Below are 18,662 nucleotides of genomic sequence, written 5' to 3' on the forward strand. Positions count from 1 at the left end.
TGTGGGGACCACAGAGACCTACACCAGGCTGTTCTGCTGACTGTCTGCTTCTAGCTAGTGCTCACGGACTTGCCCATTTCACCAGCAAATTTGGATCCAGGGATGGCTTCTGATTTGTAGCAGCTAAGTTTCTGACCTCAAACTTCCTCACATTGATTTTCCCTCGGGTTTTGGGACCTTTGAGGTCCCCCAAAGCCTCAGATATAGAGCCCAGAAAGGAAGGGTGGTCTAGGGTGTGTGTGTCTCCTTTTCTTTCTTTGGGGGCATCTGTGTTCATGAGTGGCAGCTGAGACCCCGAGAAACAGTGTCCCTGGAGCTATTCCCGGGATTCACTAGGGTCCATTCTGGCTGCTGTATGACTGACTCCATGAGAAATGTGAGAAGCAAAGGCCCTGGGGAAGGGGCCGCTAAGACAGAGCAATGCTGGACAGAGCTTTCTGGGAAACTTCAAGGCTCCCAGGAACCCTGGGCAGCTTCCTATCCAAGAGTCACTGCGAGGTGTGGAGAGGCTGCCCTGGGTGGGTGGGAGAAGGTGAAGGTAGGGTTGTGGTGGGGGTAGTTGGTACGGGGCTCTGTCCTCAGTCCTTTTTTTCTCCCTGGAGAATTTCACTCTGAACTTGGAGAGGCGGCAGAGTCCCCATCCTCGGGGTCCTGCCCAGGGGGGGAGATGGGCTGACCCCCCTTCACGCGCTTCCACTTCATCCTTCGGTTCTGGAACCACACTTTGACCTAATGAAGGAAACAGAGGAGCCTGGTCACTTCATGGCAGGTGTGACCACCTCCTCATATTGATGCTCAAGCTACCTGGGGTGCAGCTCTGGGGACTCCCCAGCTCGAAATTCTGCTTGCCCCTCCCCACGCCTCCAAAGGCTCCAGGAATTGAAAGGGAAGACCCACCAATCAGCCCAGAGGCTTGTCTTAGGTCTCCAGATAAAGAAAGCCTGACAGAAGAACCAGTTCTAAAAGTCACACTGGCCCCACCCCCTTTCACAAGCCCCTCCCCTCCTGTGCCAAGACCCTCTCCCTCTAGCTTCTATTACCCAAGGATCTGGGAACACAGGATCACCAGCCTCACCCTTAGGCACATTTATAAAGCACTTTTCAGCGTAGATAGCTCTGGTCTGGACATTTTCTCATCTGAGCTTCAGCATTTACCTGCAGGTAAACCTGCAGGGTGGGGTTTTGACACTGCCTTACAGATGGAGACCAAGAGAGGTTAGGAGAAGACATGTCCCAGAGGTCTCAGGGCTACGAAGGGGTACAGGAAGGATCTGAATCTAAGTCCTCTGATTCTAAATCCAGCACCTTGGCAGATGCTTTCTCAACTGAAAGCTGCAATCAATAATAATAATAATAATAATAATAATAATAATAATAATAATAATAATAATATTTTATTCCACATCAGAGCACGGGTATGGGTGGAATGCTCTGAGAGAAAGCCCAAAACAAAGGGCTAGGAAGTTTTTCTCAGAGTGTGTTCAGGAACCAGCTGCAAATCCAAATCACCTGGAGAACTTACTAGAAATGCAGATTCCTGGTCCCACTCATTATTACTGGAAAATTGCTCTGTGGAGCTCCAGAAGCTGCATTTTAAACAGGGCCTGGATGATTCCACTGCACACTCAAGTCTGGGGATAACCAGATCAGAGGTTTCAACCCTGGTTGCATGTGAGAATCACCTCGGGGACCTTTGATGAATTCTGATGCCTGGACTTCAGCTCAGACCAATGAAAACAATCTCTAGGGGTGGAGCCCAGACACTGGTGTTATTAGAATCTCCACAGGTGATTGTCAGGTACAGCCAGAGTTGAGGACCACTGGACTTGGGCAGAGGGAGAAGACGAAGAAGGTTCTGGGAGAAGCGGGGATAGAGAGGGGCATGACAGAGCACAGGAAGGGAGGGATGGCCAGAAGACGAGGGGCACCTGCCGCTCGGAGAGGTCCAGGTTTACGGCTATCTCGTATCTCCGGAGCCGCGTCAGGTAGTTGTGATGAGCAAACTCGGCCTCGAGCTCCCGCAGCTGCTCCTTGGTGAAGGCCGTCCGCTCCTTTCGGGCCTTGCTGCTGCCCTCCGGCTTCCCTCGGTTCTCCTGGTTGTCTGGGGAGAGAGGGTCCCAAACAGGAAGAAGTGAGCCGCAAGGGCCTTGGTTCCCTTTCTTTTGTCCTCAAGCAGCGGGGCAGCCTTTCCCGGTCACTCTTATTTTGAAAGGATGCTCAGGAAGAACCCACGGTGTCCCTCTATCATTCATTCTAGCGTCTTTTCCCCCAGAGAACTGGAAGGATTTTTGGATATCAACCTCAGGCACACCTCCGCCCCGCCAACTGTTTTTAATTCCCAAAGCACAAGAAGCTGCCCTTGGCTGTTTAATGATCTCCAGCCCACCTCAGTCCCCACCTACCCACAGCTTGACATTAGCAGTGGCTGTAAGTTTGTGGGGCAGGATGCTCTAAAACCGACGTTCTCTATTCTCAGCGACAGAAACATCGCCTAGGAACTTGTTAGAGATGCAGATCCTTGGGCCTCACCGCACACCTGCTGAATCAGAAATTACAGGAGTGGGGCCCAGCAATCTGTTTTGTTTTGTTTTGTTTTGTTTTGTTCCCAGCGATCTGTTTTAACAAGCCTTCCAGATGATTCTGACACATGATCATGGTTACAAACCTCTGCTCTAAGACCTGGCTACTCAGAGGGTGCCTGGTGGCAGCGGTAGTGTGGCCAGGGAGCTGTCAGACTTGCAGGATCTCCACCTCACTCCATCCTCAGACCTACTGAATCAGAGTCCGCATTTCAGCCAGATCCCCAGGGGAGGTGTGTGCACGTGTAAATTGAGAAGTGCTGCCTTAAGTTTCTCCCGCTCCCCCCCAACGCTCTGACACCAGGAGGGGCCAGGTCTGGAAAGTTCATTTATGAAGGAGGCTCTGAGTTCGACAGGGCAGGGGCTCAACCATAGCTGGTAACAGGGGTACAGGAATCAAGCACCTTACATGCATCAGCCACTTAATCCTCACAGTAATTCAGCCTGGCGAGTTCTAGGATGAGACTCATTTTATAGACCAGAAAACTAAGCACAGAGAAGTGAATCACGCAAGTTGTCCAAGTTCATCCAGTTCAGGAATCCAACTCAGGCAGTTTGACTCACACAGAGTTCCAGTGAAATATATGTAGGAAGGCTTTACAAACTGTAAAGTGCTGTCCACACAGAAAGGACTGTATCGTGATCTGAACAGGGGAAGGGGCGGTGGTGGGTGGGGAAGGGGCGGTGGTGGGTGGAGAAGCGCACAGGACGGAGACTGACACACCTACACAATGAACTACCAACGCGTGCCACGTGGCCGGGGAAGGGCTCCAGGAAGCACGTTTTACGCAGGACTCTTAAAAGTTAGAAGTCTTTCACTTCATTGCCCTTGTTGTACAGACAGGGAACCCAGTCAAGCGACCAGATTGCCGAGCGGGACGGGGATGTGGAGCCCCCTCGTCCACCCCACGTTCCCAGTGGGAACGTCAGCCCGCCGGTTCTTTCTAGCGCTTTCCACGCAGTCCCCCTTGTATTTCTGTCTGCGCATCCTCCGCCCCCGCGCCACGCCTCCGGGAGCCGGATAGAAGGGGGAGCCGCCCGTCCCCTCCCGACGTCCCCCGGAAAGCAGAGGAGGCGGAGGAGGGGCCGCCGCCGGGGGTCCCCGCAGCCCCGATGCTTGGCTGCCCGTGCCGGATCCGGGTGGGCCGCCTGCCGGGCGCGCCCGGGGGCGGGAAGGAAGGGGGCGAGTTCTCCTGCCGGGCTGTCTGCCCAGACCCCTCCGGAAGCGGAGCCGGGGCTGGCGGGGAAGGACGCGCCGCCTGGCTGGGGTCCCCCAGGAGTATTCAGCCTTGGCTGGCGCGAGCCCGGGAGGGAGGGGCGGTCACGGTCACGCCGCGGAGGGACGCCCATTCCGGAGCACATCCTCGCCTGCGCGCCCAGAGCGAGGCTGGGAAACCTGGATTGTTTCCCATCCGCTCCTGTCCAGGGGCTCAGTATTTCCCAGCCCTTCCCTTTCGCAGCAGCGGGGGTGTCGAACCCAGAGGACTTGCCCCGAGGTATGAATCCTGGATCTCCTTGCTGGAGCCTCTGAGGAAGTCGTTTAACCTCTCTGGGCTTCTCATCCAAAAATCTACCTCCCAGAGGTTTTGGGAAGTTAGGACAAGCTGCTGTGTGTGGAAAATGCTTTTAAAACTCTAAAGCTCTGGACAAATATGAAGTATTCTTCCGATTCTTCAATTCCTTGAGATGCCATCTGAGGGGCTGGGGTAATAGCTACCGTTTCTTAAAGGCTTCCACGTGCAAAGATGCAGTCACTGCTTTAATCCTCCCCATACACCACACGTAGGAGTAGGTAGTATTATTATCCCTTTAGCTTTGTCATGTGGATTTGTGTGATAATTTGATTAATAGTGCTCTCTCCCCAGGGAGGTAACTGCTTTTTCTCACTTGCTACTGTACCTGGCACTTAGGAGGTTCTTGCTAAATGTTTGCTAAATCCTTCTCAGTAGATAGAGGCAGAAGCAGCCTCAGAGAGGCCCGGGAACTTGCCCAGTGTGCCAGGCAGCTTTTGGGCGGCAGAATCGAGATTCGAATCCAGATCCACCTGACTGGAGCCTTGGCCATCAACCCTGGCGTCAGGTTCTCCATCTTGCGTCGGCTGGCTGGCGGCTGGACCTGGACCATCGCAGCTCCGCTCGTCTCCACCTCCAGGGCTCCTGGGGGCCCTGGGTTGATGCCCACACCCACCCTCCCCTTCTCCCAGGCCTGCTGAGGTGTGCACAGGTCCCCTATGGAAACCCCCCAAATACCGCCCCCCCCACATACAGAGTTCTGCACATAATCCTTCCTAGAGAGAAGAAGGGAGATAAAGGGAGGAGACCTTTGGAGCTGGTCTTGGACTGGTTATGGGGGCAGCTGACTATTGTCAACCAGGCCAAACCCCTCCTTATCCACTCTCCTCTCTCCTCTTAGTATCCTGATTTAGGCACTGGGGCCTCAGGATGGGAAAGAAGGAGCCTGGGCTGGAAACTGAGTGTCTGAGCCCATGTGTGAACCTTGGGGCAACACCCACTAAAGGGGGTGGCATCTGGCACTGGGAGAACCCTTGTCCCTCATCAGCTTCCCAGAGGGGTAAGAGCTTTCATCACTGTTAGAAATGACAGGGCTTCCCTGGTGGCACAGTGGTTGAGAGTCCGCCTGCCGATGCAGGGGACACGGGTTCGTGCCCCGGTCCGGGAAGATCCCATATGCCGCGGAGCAGCTGGGCCCGTGAGCCACGGCCGCTGAGCCTGCGCGTCCGGAGCCTGTGCCCCACAATGGGAGAGGCCACAACAGTGAGAGGTCCGCGTACCACAAAAAAAAAAAAGAAATGACAAAGGAGCCAGAAGTATGGCAAGTTAGCTATGAAAACGAAAGTGGAAGTTATGGTTCTCTTTGTTCTGCAATAGTTTAAAAAACTGTGACATTTTCATCAAGATAGGAAAAGACAAAGAAAAATGATAAGTACTTTTTTTTTTTTTTTGCGGTATGCGGGCCTCTCACTGTTGTGGCCTCCCCTGTTGCGGAGCACAGGCTCCGGACGTGCAGGCTCCGGACGCGCAGGCTCAGCGGCCATGACTCACGGGCCCAGCCGCTCCGCGGCATATGGGATCCTCCCAGACCGGGGCACGAACCCGTATCCCCTGCATCGGCAGGCGGACTCTCAACCACTTGCGCCACCAGGGAGGCCCTGATAAGTACTTTTCTACCGTTTCTGGCCAGGGAGTGTCCATTCTGCTGGCTCACATGCACAGGTCCTATGCATACTACCCCCATGATGGTTTGATCCCTTTGTTGGGGAGCCTCCCTCCCCTCTCTGGCCTCAGTTTCCCCACGGGTAGAAGTATGGGATTGGGCTGGGCCTTCTTCCCTGGGCGAGCTGTTGTCAGAGTTCTTTTCCAATACGCCACCCTGGCACTCTCTTCTCTCCCTACTCCCTCTTCTGTTGAGAAACCCCGGCCTGGAATCTGAGGTCCTTTCCAGTTTCAAGGATTCTTGTCTTGGCCCCAGGTTACACCCTTCAGTCAGAAGGAAGGAACTACGTGTTGTGTATTCTGTCCCAAGGCCCTCCGCAGCCTTCCCAAGGTCCTCAGCCCAACGATCAGGGCTATGCTGGGAATTTCTCTCTCCCTCTGACATGCACAGCTCCCCAAGCCTGGAGCTGCGTGGGAGGGAGTTGTGTTTGCAGAGATTTCTGAGGACCTGTTGGAGAGCCTGAGCTTCAGCTGGCTCCAAGAAAGGGCTCTCTGACCTTGGGCAAGTCCCTTAAGTTCTCTGAGCTTCAGTTTCCTCATTTGTAAAACACAGTAGCCTCACCCACTGTGATCAGAAGGCGTCTGAGAAGGTAAAACGAGATGGGTAATGTGTGTTAACACTTAGCACAGTGCCTGGCACACAGCTGAGGCTCCTTTTGGAGAACCGTCAGAAGAGGTTCTACTGGAGATGATGTTGGAGAGATGACACAGGCAGAGATAAAACACAGTGCATCTCAAGGTACCGCGTCTCCAGAGCTGTGTGGAAGGGATGCCTTTTCAATGTCTGGCCTTTTAACTGTTTTCCCTTCTCCACTACTTTTGCACATTTGTACTTGAATCTGTGTCTCTATTGCTTCCAGGCACAGTAACTAGAACTGATCAGCGTGACGATCCACGTCAGTCCTCCTGGTCCTGATTCTTCCTCAGGGCCAGCGGGTTCCTCTTCCAGGACTGCAGAGGGAGGAGGCCGGTTCTCAGCTGGCTGCCTCTGTGGTTAAGGAGGAGCCCCCCGGCCCCGCCCCACTCTCTGCACACCCTCAGAGGGAGCAGGGCCATGATGGAATGGTCCAGAGCGCCCAGAGAAATGCAAACAGGATGTGTGTGTGATTGCGGTTTCCACCATGAGCTTTTACACCATCCGAGGTAAATTATTTCATAAATAGCTGTCACGTTTGGCAGACCTTCTTAAAGTTAGCAGACAGCTTTATCGGAACTACGGGGAGGTTCAGATAGACCTTGGGGAACGTGCCTTTTTGGAGTCCTGTATTCCTACACCCCAACTCTCACAGCCAGTTAACATTAATTTCTATCCAGGACCAGATAGACAGCCACAAGTCCCACATTCAAGTAGCACTTTGCAGTTGACAACTGACAATGGATTTCTTTCCCCCAGAGATAAACTTCTTTTGGGCTTTCCTCTGTACTACAGAATCATAGAATAGCAGACCTGGAAGGGGACTTAAGAGATGATCTGATGTGGCCTTTACATCTTACAGGTGAGCCTAGAGAAGGTAAGAAGCTTGCCTAAAGACACACAGCAAGTTAGCAGCAGAATTGGACTGAGAAGCCAGGTTTCCTTTATAGGAAGCTATTTCCTGACTGTTAGGCTGCTTCCTACTGGATCCTCTTAATTATCCTGTGAGGTAGGTAAGGTACACATTAGCCCATGGAACAGATGAGGAAATTAAGACCCAGAGACTAAATGGCTTGCCAGAAGTCCCCTGGGACCAGTTCAGGCTACGTCACACTGCTCTGCAGTGGTGATGAGTATGGAGCTATGATCGCTCCAGGGATGGCATCTGGGTCTGGGTCCAGGTCTGCCTCCCTGGGACTCCCCTTGGCAAATCCTCTGAAAATGGGGTCTACAGCTTCCTGAGCTACAGACCAGACCTTTAATGTGCTCGTTAGTTTTGATACTTTCAACTTCAAAGGGAGGAGTCAAAGCCCTGAAAATAGACAAGACCTGGATGGAGCCAGTCCCAAGACCAGATGGGCGTTTGCATCCAGACCTCCCTGGCTTCCTGGGACTGGCTTGACTTTCTCTCTGGGCCCCGACCCACCTCAATGTCCGGGCCCTTTCTGTCTCCCATGGGGGCCTGAAGAGATCTGGTGAGGCTCCCAGCCTCTTTGAGGAGCCCAGCAGTGGGGCTGGGGGATTCAGGGAGGGGAATACCTGGGGCTAGAGTCGTCTTTGCTGAGAGTCCCAGGTGGCGGGGGGTGGGTGAGGGTGGACAGTGATGAGGGAGAGTGGAATGGACTGGGTGAGGAGATGGGGTGTGGGGACCATGGAAGAGGGGAGCAGAGAAGTGGAGGGGTACGGGGGCGGTGGAAACGAGAGGGTGGAACAGCAGCAAGTTTCTGAGACGGTTGGGGCAGGCGTGAGCAGCGCTGGGCTTTGTTTGTGTTTATCAGTTCCAGATGTCACCCTCAGCTGTCACCGAAGGAAGTGTAGGCTTCAGGACCCAGGGCCCACTGCTCACACTGCTCCTCCACCACTGAGTTCAAGGAAAACATGACACAGAAGAGGCTGGAATGGGGGTGGGGACTGCGAGAGGAATCCTGGCCAGAGGCCAGGGCACCCTGATTCCATGAATGGAGTGGGCACTGGGGAAGCTGGCCCCAGGGGTCTGCAGGGGCCTCGAGTCCTGCCCCTCAGAAAGGGGTGAGTGTGGATTTGAGATCACTCAGCCTGATACTCGGTGTCACGTTTGTGACCCAGGCGACACTCACTGAGGTTGTCCATTTATTTTGTTATTACCTCCTTTCCTTCTTCCTCTGTTCAACAGCCTGCTTTGTTAGAGATTCATTCGTAAAACAGTCTCCACTTTTTTTTTTCTCTCTTGATGGGTGTAAGATAAGAATGCGGGGATCTGCTTGTGGCCAGAAGCAACGCTCTGTCTGAATGGACAAACTCTAGTGGCCAGTGGACCCGGGACTGGAGCATTTGTCCCACTGCTAGAACTTTGTCCCTGTACCCTCTGTTTATGGGCTGAACTGTGTCCCCCCACCAATTAATATGTTGAAATTCTAACCCCCAGTACTTCTGAATGTGACTGTATTTTGAGATAGGGTCTTTCAAGAGGGGATTAAATTAAAATGAGGCAGTTAGGGTGAGCCCTAATCCAATCTGACTAGTGTCTGCATAAGAAGAGATTAGGACACACAGAGAGCCACCAGGGATGTGCACGCACAGAGGAAAGGCCATGTGAAGACACGACAAAAAGGCGGCTGTCTGCCAGCCAAAGAGAGAAGCCTCGGCAGAAACCAAACCTGCTAGCATCTTGATCTTTGACTTCCAGCTTCCAGAACTGGGGGAAAATAAATGTCTGTTGTTTAAGCTACCCAGTCTGAGCTATTTGTTTTGGCGGCCCAAGCAAACTAAGATGCCCCCAACTCCCCATAGCCGTGCTTAACACTGAGGAGAGAGAGGGAGCAAGGCCACTGGGGGGTGCTTGGCAAGGCTGATGCAAGGCCATAGGGACGGCTCTGCAAATCAGAAGAAGGTGCCATTTCCTCGACTGGAGAGCACAGTCACTTGTCCATGTGGCAGCTGGGCCCTCTCGTTGCCCAGCTGTGAGCCCCCCTAACTGCCTGGCTGTGGTGGGTCCCCTTTGTTGCTCAGCCACAGCAGCTCCAGCCATGGGAGTACTTGGGATGCAACCCCAGTACCCTGTAGCGGATTCCTGCAAGTCCAGCCTGCATGTGGATATTTACACATCTTTCTGACCCAGCACTCACCCTGACCCTGGGCTGGTTTTATGACTGAAGTCTGGCTCTCTGCACACTTTTTTGTGAGTGAGACTGTAAAAATCCTGATGCATTTTACAGAAGCACATCACACATGGTGAAAACCCTCATGCCAGGCGGTGGAGCCACTCTCAGAGAGAAAGTGAGAAAATGAATGAGTGAATGCCGGGCTGCACTAGAGGCTATTGGCCAGACATTGAATGAGCTTCTCCTGTGTACAAATAGGTGCTAGGGAGACTGCACAGGTGAATCAGATAGCATTCCAACCCTCTAGACACTTCAATTTTAAGGAAAAAGGCAGCTATATGCATCTAGAACTCTGGATACGGGCCAACTGTGGTTTGATTCTGAGATGGAGATGTCAGCAAGGTATGCTCCATGTGTGAGGGGAGAGAGGTCATGAATGGATTCTTGGACACTCAACAAACTAAGAGTAGAAGGAAATTATCTCAATATCATAAAGGCCATATATGAAAAGCCCATAGCTAACTATGGGCTCATACTCAGTGGTGGAAAACTGAAATAGTTTCCTCTAATATCAGAAACCAGGGAAAGGATGCCCACTCTCACCATTTCTATTCAATATAATACTGAAAGTCCTAGCCAGAGCACTCAGGCAAGAAAAAGAAATAAAAGGCATCTAAATCAGAAAGGAAGAAGTAAAGTAATCTCTGTTTATAGATGAAATAATCTTGTATGTGGAAAACCCTGAAGATTCCACAAAAGCCTCTTAGAACTAATAAATAAATTCAGCAAGGTCGCAGGTTACAGAATCAGCATGCACAAATCATTTGTGTTTCTATACATGAACAATCCAAAAGGGAAATTAAGAAAATAATCCCATTTATAATAGCATCAAAAAGGATAAGATACGTAGGAATAAACTGAACTAAAGAGGCAAAAGACTTTTACAATGAAAATTACAAAACATTGCTGAAAGAAATTAAAGGCACAAATAAATGGAAAGACATCCTGTGTTCATGGATTGAAAGACTTAATATTGTTAAAATGTCCATACTACCCAAAGTGATCTTCAGGTTCAATGCCATCCCTATCAAAATCCCAATGGCATTTTTTTGCAAGAATAGAAAAAAAAATCATCCAAAAATTCACATGGGATCTCAAAGAACCCTGAATAGCCAAAACAATCTTGAGAAAGAAAAACAAAGCTGGAGGCCTCAGGCTTCCTGATTTCAAAACATATTACAAAGATACAGTAATCAAATCATTATGGTACTGGCACAAAAACAGACACTTAGATCAATGGAACAGAATAGAGTCCAGAAGTGAGCCCTCACATAGATGGTCAAATGATCTTCAACAAATGTGCCAAGGCTACACAGTGGGGAAGGCACAGTCTTCAACAAATGGTGCTGGGAAAACTGGATCTCCACAGGCAAACAAATAAAGTTGGATCCTTACCTTACAACGTATGTAAAAATTAACTCAAAATGCATTAAAGACATAAAAATGTAAGACCTAAAACTAGAAAACTCCTAGAAGAAAACATGGAGGAAAAGCTTCATGACATTGGATTTGGTGATGATTTCTTGGATATGACACCGAAAGCACAGTCAACAAAAGCAAAAATAGACAAAACTACGTCAAACTTAAAAATTTCTGTGTAGCAAAGGAAACGATCAGCAGAATAAAAAGGCAACCTAAGGAATGGGAGAAAATACTTGTGGACCATATGTCTGATAAGGGATTAATATCCAGAATATACAAAAAACTCCTGCAAGTCAACAACAAAAATCAAACAGTCCAATTTAAACCTGGACAGAGGACTTGAATAGACATTTCTCCAAAGAAGATATACAAATGGCCAATAAGTATATGAAAAGATGCTCAACATCACCAGTCATTAGGGAAATACAAATCAAAACCACAATGAAGTATCACCTCATACCTACTAGCATGACTACTATCAAAAAACCACCGGAAAATAACAAGTGTTGGCAAGGATGTGGAGAAAGGAGAAATTGGAACTCTGTGCACTGTTGGTGGGATTGTAAAATAGGACAGCTGCTATGGAAAACAGTATGGAGGTTCCTCAAAAAATTAAGAATGGAATTACCACCTGACACAGCAGTCCTACTTCTGGGTATATATCCAAAAGAATTCAAAGCAGGATCTCGAAGAGATATTTGCACACCCATGTTCATTGCAGAATTATTCATAATAGCCAAGAGGTGGAAGCAACCCAAGTGTCCACTGACAGATGAATGGATGAAGGAAATGTGCACACACATACAATAGAATATTATTCAGCCTTAAAAAATAAAGAAATCCTATCATATGCTACAACATGGATGAGCCTTGAGGACATTGTGCTAAGTGAGCTAAACCAGTCACAAAAAGACAGATACTGCTTGATTCCACTTACATGAGGTATCTAAAGTAGTCAAATTTTTAGAAACCGGAGGGTAGAATGCTGGTTGCCAGGGCCCGTGGGGAGAGGGTAAAGGGGAGTTGTTTTTCAACGGATATAGAGTTTTCCTTTTATAAGATGAAAAAGTTCTAGAGATTGTTGCACACCAATATATGCATATAGTTGATGCTTCCGAACTGCACACTCAAAAATGGTTATGATGGTAAATCTTACATTCTGTGTTCTTGACCATAATTTTTAAAAAAGCAGATTTCAAATGCAAGATGTTCAAAGGTAAGAAGTCTCAGGGGAGCTCCTTTATGAAGTTATAAGCTGTATTTATAAAATCAGCACAGGTTCTAGCGATCCTATAGTTTGAAACTTCTAAACTGTAACTTTCACTGAGATGATGCTAGGTACAAGCGGAGTCATAAAGGAAGGAAGGAAGGAAGGAAGGAAGGAAGGAAGGAAGGAAGGAAGGAAAGGGAGGGTCCTTGGAGTAGGTGGCTTTCAAGCTGGATGTTAAAATAAGTAGGCGGAAGAGCCCGGCAAGAGAAGGGTGTTTGAGGCAAGGCGAAGAACTGAGCAAATGCGAGGGGGCGGGGGCATGGGGAGAAACAGTGGGGTGCCTTTGCAAGGCAAGTAAACTGGTACGGTTTCGTGGCAAGGTGAGTGGAGATGGAGGTGGGAGGGGTGGCCTGTAGCGGGAAATAAGCAGGGAAAGAGGCCAGTCTGTGGAGGATTTTTCAACCTCAGGGGAAATTGAAAGTGCGCGTAAGCTGCGCAGGGGGAGGTGGACATCAGATCTTGCAGGGGAGAAATCGGGGAAGGAGGAGCCCTGGGAGGCACGCGTGTTGGAGCTGCAGGAGGATGGGGCAAAGCGAGTCTGATGAAGGCAGAGTGAGTGTGTCAGAGTGTCGGCTAGGGGCGCTGAGCTGATCCGGGCCACCGCGACTCTCCCAGGCGGGCGATCAGATTCACCTGTAGCCGGGCTGATCACGCGCGACCTTCCCTTGAACCCCGTCAGGAAATCACCGCGAAATCCTTCATTCCCATAAATTAAAGACGACCACGGTAGCAACGACAGATTGGGGGCAAACAAGAGTGGCCTTGCAGCTGTCCTTGCCAGCAGGGGTCTTTAACATCGCCTGGCCCCAGGGCGGGAGTCGTTGGGATGAGTTAATATCACAGCTGTCTCCTAAATCAGTTTTGTGCTGTGAACCAACAGAAAGTCTCAGGGTAGGAGCCGAGGACCCCTGCTTTCCTGAGCATTTCCTTGAGCAAATCAGCTCCACTTCCAGTAATGGGGAGTGATGGGGGAGCAGCTGGGACTGGCAGAGGAAGAAGAGGAGAGAGCAGAGAATGTTCCTTTTGAAACAAACTTTCAGTAACTTTCTGTTACCAGACCCCCCTGGCCAGGCCAGCCAGTATGGGACACGTTTACCAGGCATGACTCACCCCTTACCCCAGCCTCTCTGGCAGATCTCTGAGCTCCAGGCTCCTAATTAATGGCAACTGGATTTCAGGACCAGCAAAGATTGCGAGAAATTCCCACATCTTATACCCCAGACTCAGGAATTTCTGAGACAGCGTATTTGAAATATTCAATTCCACTGTCCCCCATAACATAGGGCTATTTATCAGATTCTATGTTCTGAAGACTGGATCTGGAAATATGGGCCTAATACCATTCATAGCTGCTATTTATCGAACTCATGTGCCAGGCACAGTGTTAATCTCACAGGTCACAGAATTTAACCTTCACAGTGACTCCATATGGAGAGTGATTTTGTTATGGTCCCATTTTACAGCTGGGGAAACAGGGGCTCCAAGAATTTAAGACCTTTCCCAAAGTCAAGCAGCCAAAAGTGGCAGTGCCGACCCTGCAACCTGACTGCCTGATTGTGAAACACAATGGAAAACACACTTCTGAGCAATGCTGGTTAACCTTCCAGAGATGGCTTAGTAGGGGCCAGGGTGAGGTGCGTGAGACACGATGAGTGCAAAATGCAAGGGGTGTCCAAAACCTCAGTAATCAAGAGAAAGAATATTTTAATGCAAAGTTTAAAAAAATCAAAATTAATACAAAAATCCACAATGAGCAGAATGTCAAAATTTAAAATAGAGAATCCAACCAGTGGCTCAGGATTGGTAGGGTGGGGCGGGGGTCTTTGCGGGTTTGTCTCTTGTGAACTGAACTCCAGACTCTCGGAGTTGGTTGTGAGCCTTGTCCATCTCTTTCCCTTTTCTTTAGGCTCTTACAAAACTGATCTTTCCTGCCTCCTTCCCCTTCAGTTAAATTCTGAAGGAAGATGCAAGCAGCCATGCAATAAAGGTTTCCATGCTGACCAGAGAGGGTCTGGAACCCCAGAGAATGAATGAGAGTCAGCTTGCTGTGCCCCGTTTTGTGCGACTGCTGCTTCTGAGGGAACCTCGAGGAAGAACCCAGGCTCCCTCCTGGGTGGGAACCTCCCCCCACCAGAGGCTGACCCTATGAAGAGGGTGCTCTGGGGTAACCCTATGAAGAGGGTGCTCTGGGGTGGCCAGCTGCTTGGCAAGTGAGCAGCGCCATCCATGGGCCACTCGCCAAAAGGAAAGATGGTGCACTTGGGTCTTGCTGAAACATGGAATGAGCTTGCCGAAGCCCAGCCCTTGGCTTTGCCCATGCCTTCCCAATGCTCTTGGCTCTCAGTTCCCTGGAAAGTGGCTGGATGCAGCCAAGGTGGATGTGGGCAGAGATGGAGGAGCCACAGTGGCAGGCGCCAAGGAGGGGAGAGCTCTTCAACTAGGCGCAGAGCCAAGTGGCTGACAGCTCACTGGAGAGGAGAAGCAGAAAGTGCCCCATTCTCTGCAAATCTCCATCCAGGCTTAGGAATAGTTCAGGGTTGAACTGGCTGGGGATTTAAAGGGCCCTTCTATTTAGCAGCCAGGAAGGCTGTGGTTTTTACCATCCACTGTGAGCACAATGAGGGGCTTCTTTAAGCATGGAGACCAGATATTTCAAAATGAGGATTCTGCTTGAAATCTACTGAAGGGTGTGGGATTCGGGGTCTGAAGTCTGGGGTTTGAGCTTTCTTCTAGGGTGACCAACTGTCCCGGGGACACTGGACTTTCAATGCTAAAACCAGAAAAGTCCTGAGTACGTCGAGATGAGTGGGTCACTCTGTTTTGACTCCATGCTAGCAGAGATCCCCTCAGACTTTTCAGTCTCTCCTTTTCCACATGTAAAGAATCAAGTCACTGACAAGACCTGCTGTACCAAACTCGAAAACTTGTGGGACTCAAAAGAGTTATCGTATGTTTCCTGCAGCACCTCGAACCCCCTAGATCACAGCATATCCACTGCCGGACAGGTATCTGCTGGCTTCTCCTCCCTCTCAGTCTGAACTCTTTGGGGGTGAGACCACCTTATTCATCCCTGCAGTCCCAGGACCTCTGCCAACGCTTGGCAAAAAAAAAGATGCTCGGGAAATCTGTGCTACTTTGAAAGTGCTTCGTAAAGCAAAGCAGAGAGTGTTCTCGTTGGTTAGTCGGTCCTCTCATTTGCTGCCTGCCCCTTGTTAGCCCCATGAAAGGTCTTCTGTAGGTTCAGACAGACAGATGTGCCCCAAGGGCGGCCGTCAGGAGGACATAGTGGGGCAGTGGGGGCAGGAGGCAAGGGCACTGTCTTGTTCCAAGCAAGGTGGGGACAGGGAACCAGACAAAAGGTTAATGGGCAGTGAGAGAGGCTGGGGTGGGGGGGGCGGTCCCACAGGGAAATGAGGAAACAACAGGTCCTCCCAACCAGGAGGAGATGGACTTTAGCTGGGATCTGAACAAGCAGGTCGGCTCCATCATCTGGCCTCTGCTGCTCCAACGCCGAGCAGGGCTTTACCTGCATTCTGAGGTCCAGTGCTTGCCTTTTGCTGCCTGCCTCCCTGACTTTCTCCAAGACTGGCAATCCCTCAGGAGGGCTCCTCAGAGGAGTGGCCTTTTGGGGGGGGTCACCCAGACCTTAGCATGCTGAGCTGCCCCTTGGCCTGGGCACAGCCCAGCTGCAGAGGGCAATACCTCATGGGCAGTCTGCCCCAAATCTTACTGCCTGCCTCTTGCGTCCCTGTGCTATGTCTGCTTCTCTCCCTCTAGACTCCTGGAGACACAGAGTCCTGGTTCTACTTGACTGCCCAGGATCCCAGCCTTGGTCCTAGCCCTCCGAGCCTTGGTCTCAGCTGACTTCCCTGGGGAGCAAACCCTGGGGCTCTGGGACCATTTGGACCTGGCTGGGGCATGGTGGGGAGAAGTGTGACCCAGAGGCAGCGTGGCTCAGGAAAGCCCCTCTCCAGCCCTTGCCAGCCTGTACCCAGAGGCTCCGGCCCACATGTCCTTCAAATCTTTGTGGATTCGGTTTCGTTCTCTTGCCAGCGCATCCTTCCCAGGGCCCAGGAGAGCTGAGGACACAGACAGAGCCCCCATCACCAGAGAATCCTAGAACTCTGAGTAGAAGCAACCCCAAAGGTAACTGTTCTAAGTCTCCTGCCTTTGAGTAGGTTATATCATATTGTTCCGCATTCATGGTCAGGATACCTAGGCTCAGAGAGGGCAAGCAACCTTCTCAAGGTCACACAGCAAAGGAACGGTCAGCTGTTCCTCAGCCACTTACCTGAACTCTCCTTTTTCCGCCTGGTTGACTTCTTCTCCGTCCCATTGGCAGTGCTCCCAAGGACCTCGTAGTCCTCGCCTGGGCCTCCCGTGGTGTCCACCAGGCCAGGGCTGCTGGCCCCCATCTCCTTGGAGCCCCCTACTGGGCCCGGGTTGAGCCTGTGCCGGGCCTCCGAGACAGGGAAGTGCCAGTCAGGGGGTTGTGGGAAGGCGGGGTGCTGCTCAGTGAAGCCGCGCTCCTCCCGGGGTAGGCTGTGTGGGGTGGCCGCCAGGCAGGAGGCCGAGAAGTCAGGGTACGCTGCCGTTGCTGTCGCTGGGAAGTCTGGTTTCTGGTGGAAGGAGAACGGGGTTGGCGGGTAGTGGGGGAGGCCTGAGGCCCCACTGCCTTCTGAGTGAGGGTTTCGAAGGCAGCCCCAGACCGGGGCTGGGGGATGGGGGCCCCTCATGCAGCTGCTGGCCACTGGATCCATCTGCTGTCTGATGCACGCCTCAGTCCTTTCAAAGGCTGGAGTCTTACACTTTTTATATTCAAAGTGTTAAAAAGGCAAAAAAAAAATTTTTTTTTTTTAACAGGAGGGAAAAAGGTTCAACAGAAAATTCACCCCAGGAACCAAAACAAAAACCAAAGCTAAAGTTGTTCCTTTCAGCTACGCACACATGTGTCTGGCCACACATACGTGTGCCCGCACCTATGTTGGACTTCGTTCCTGGCTTCCTGGTCCACCCCTCCGACACACCAACCTGCCTAGTGGGGTCCCCTGTACGTGTATTTGTCGCCGATGACACTAAACATTTTCACTGTCCCAGCCCAGACGCACCAGCTGATGAGTGCTTGTCTTGGAGCCCGCAGCAAATGCCTGCAAAGAGCTGGTCCAGGGCTGCTGAGACACACTTTTAAATCCTGCGGTGGGGAGAGAGTGACAGATTTCTGAAGTGAAATGTGAGAGAGGAGAGGGAGGGGTTAACCAGCACACACACGATCCCCTCCAACCAAAACCCGAGCAGGCAACTATTAATCATCAGAAACCTTATATGCACATCTAATGGGATTTGCAGATGGAGTCTTTTAAAGAAACATTGTCTGTATTTTTTTTTAAAGGAAAGAGAGCAGCACACACACAATTTCTTTAATGTTTCTCCTGTAACACTATGAAGTTATTTTATTGCACTGTTAACAAAATTCCCCAAGTCTTGGATTTGGAAAAAGACTTAAGTCCTATCCAGAATCCATCAAGTGCCAAATTCCAGGGAGTGAAGTGGGAATAAGCGCAAGAGACAAGTTTGCTGATTGCATTTGATTTAAAGGCCCTTCTACTGCTGCTTGCAAAAAGGAAGGTGGATTAAAAGAAATCTTTTTTTGCAAGTCTCAGCGGCCCACTATGGTCTGTAGTAGAAAGACACACCCCAGAAAAAAATTATTTCTCTCGGCCCAAAGTGACATTCTCACTTTCTCAGTAACTTAAAAAAACAATCAGATTCTTCCTTCCGCTCTTTAACCCCCAACTTACATGCCAATTAGCCACACTCTTCTCTAGAGGCATTTCAAGTCATTTTTCTCCACGGCAAAGGAAAGACACTTAGATAAGTTCCTTGAAGTTTCTCCAGGCCTCCCCCACCTGCTCTCTGGTCCCCTAAACTTCACCCACCTGCTTCCCCTTGCCCACCCCCAGAGGCCAAGGTTTCCATGGAATCTGGGCATGGAAATAGGAACTAGGGGATTCTCATTCCCAAAGGAGTTCTCTTCGGCAAGCGGTTGCATGGTCTTCTGGGCTGGTGCCCATCACAGGAGGACCCACTGCCATTTCAACTGGGCAATCAGTCTACTCAACCCCCATGACCTTGCTGGCCTCTCTGGTGGGTTAATATAATTTCTTGGAGGGTGACTTTCCAAGCACATGGGGCCAGAGCTCCTCTCCCACTGAATATTTCCATGGCCCAGTGCAGCAGGATTGGGATTGAAATGGGAATGGACCAGAAGAACAATGTCCCCGCTGGCTTGTTGCAAAGATGGCCAGGGTTCCCCCAGAAGGGGCCACAGGTCTCAATTCTGCAGACTGGAGGCTGCACACACGTTCTTCATGAAATAGGCATCCT

At 50.7% G+C, this 18,662-nt stretch overlaps 1 protein-coding gene across 1 annotated transcript; it reads right to left on the reverse strand.

Annotated features, from left to right (window-relative positions):
* Window positions 1-606: 606 nt before the first annotated feature.
* MEOX1 (mesenchyme homeobox 1) lies at window positions 607-17,038 on the reverse strand. Its single transcript, XM_060082462.1, has 3 exons — window positions 16,570-17,038; window positions 1,929-2,101; window positions 607-729 (listed from the first exon to the last, which is right to left on the reverse strand). The coding sequence occupies exons 1-3, from the start codon at window positions 17,036-17,038 to the stop codon at window positions 607-609; spliced, it is 765 nt and encodes a 254-aa protein (XP_059938445.1).
* Window positions 17,039-18,662: the final 1,624 nt, after the last annotated feature.

This window comes from Mesoplodon densirostris, chromosome 18, assembly GCF_025265405.1.
Source record: "Mesoplodon densirostris isolate mMesDen1 chromosome 18, mMesDen1 primary haplotype, whole genome shotgun sequence".
In the NCBI taxonomy this organism is placed as follows: domain Eukaryota; kingdom Metazoa; phylum Chordata; class Mammalia; order Artiodactyla; family Ziphiidae; genus Mesoplodon; species Mesoplodon densirostris.

Coding starts and splice junctions, on each gene's coding strand:
- MEOX1 (XM_060082462.1), bottom strand. CDS start 17,038: ATGGATCCAGTGGCCAGCAGCTGCATGAGGGGCCCCCATCCCCCAGCC. Junction 2,102..16,569: donor GCGGAAAAAGGAGAGTTCAG/GTAAGTGGCTGA, acceptor CTCTCTCCCCAG/ACAACCAGGAGAACCGAGGG. Junction 730..1,928: donor TGGACCTCTCCGAGCGGCAG/GTGCCCCTCGTC, acceptor TTCCTTCATTAG/GTCAAAGTGTGGTTCCAGAA.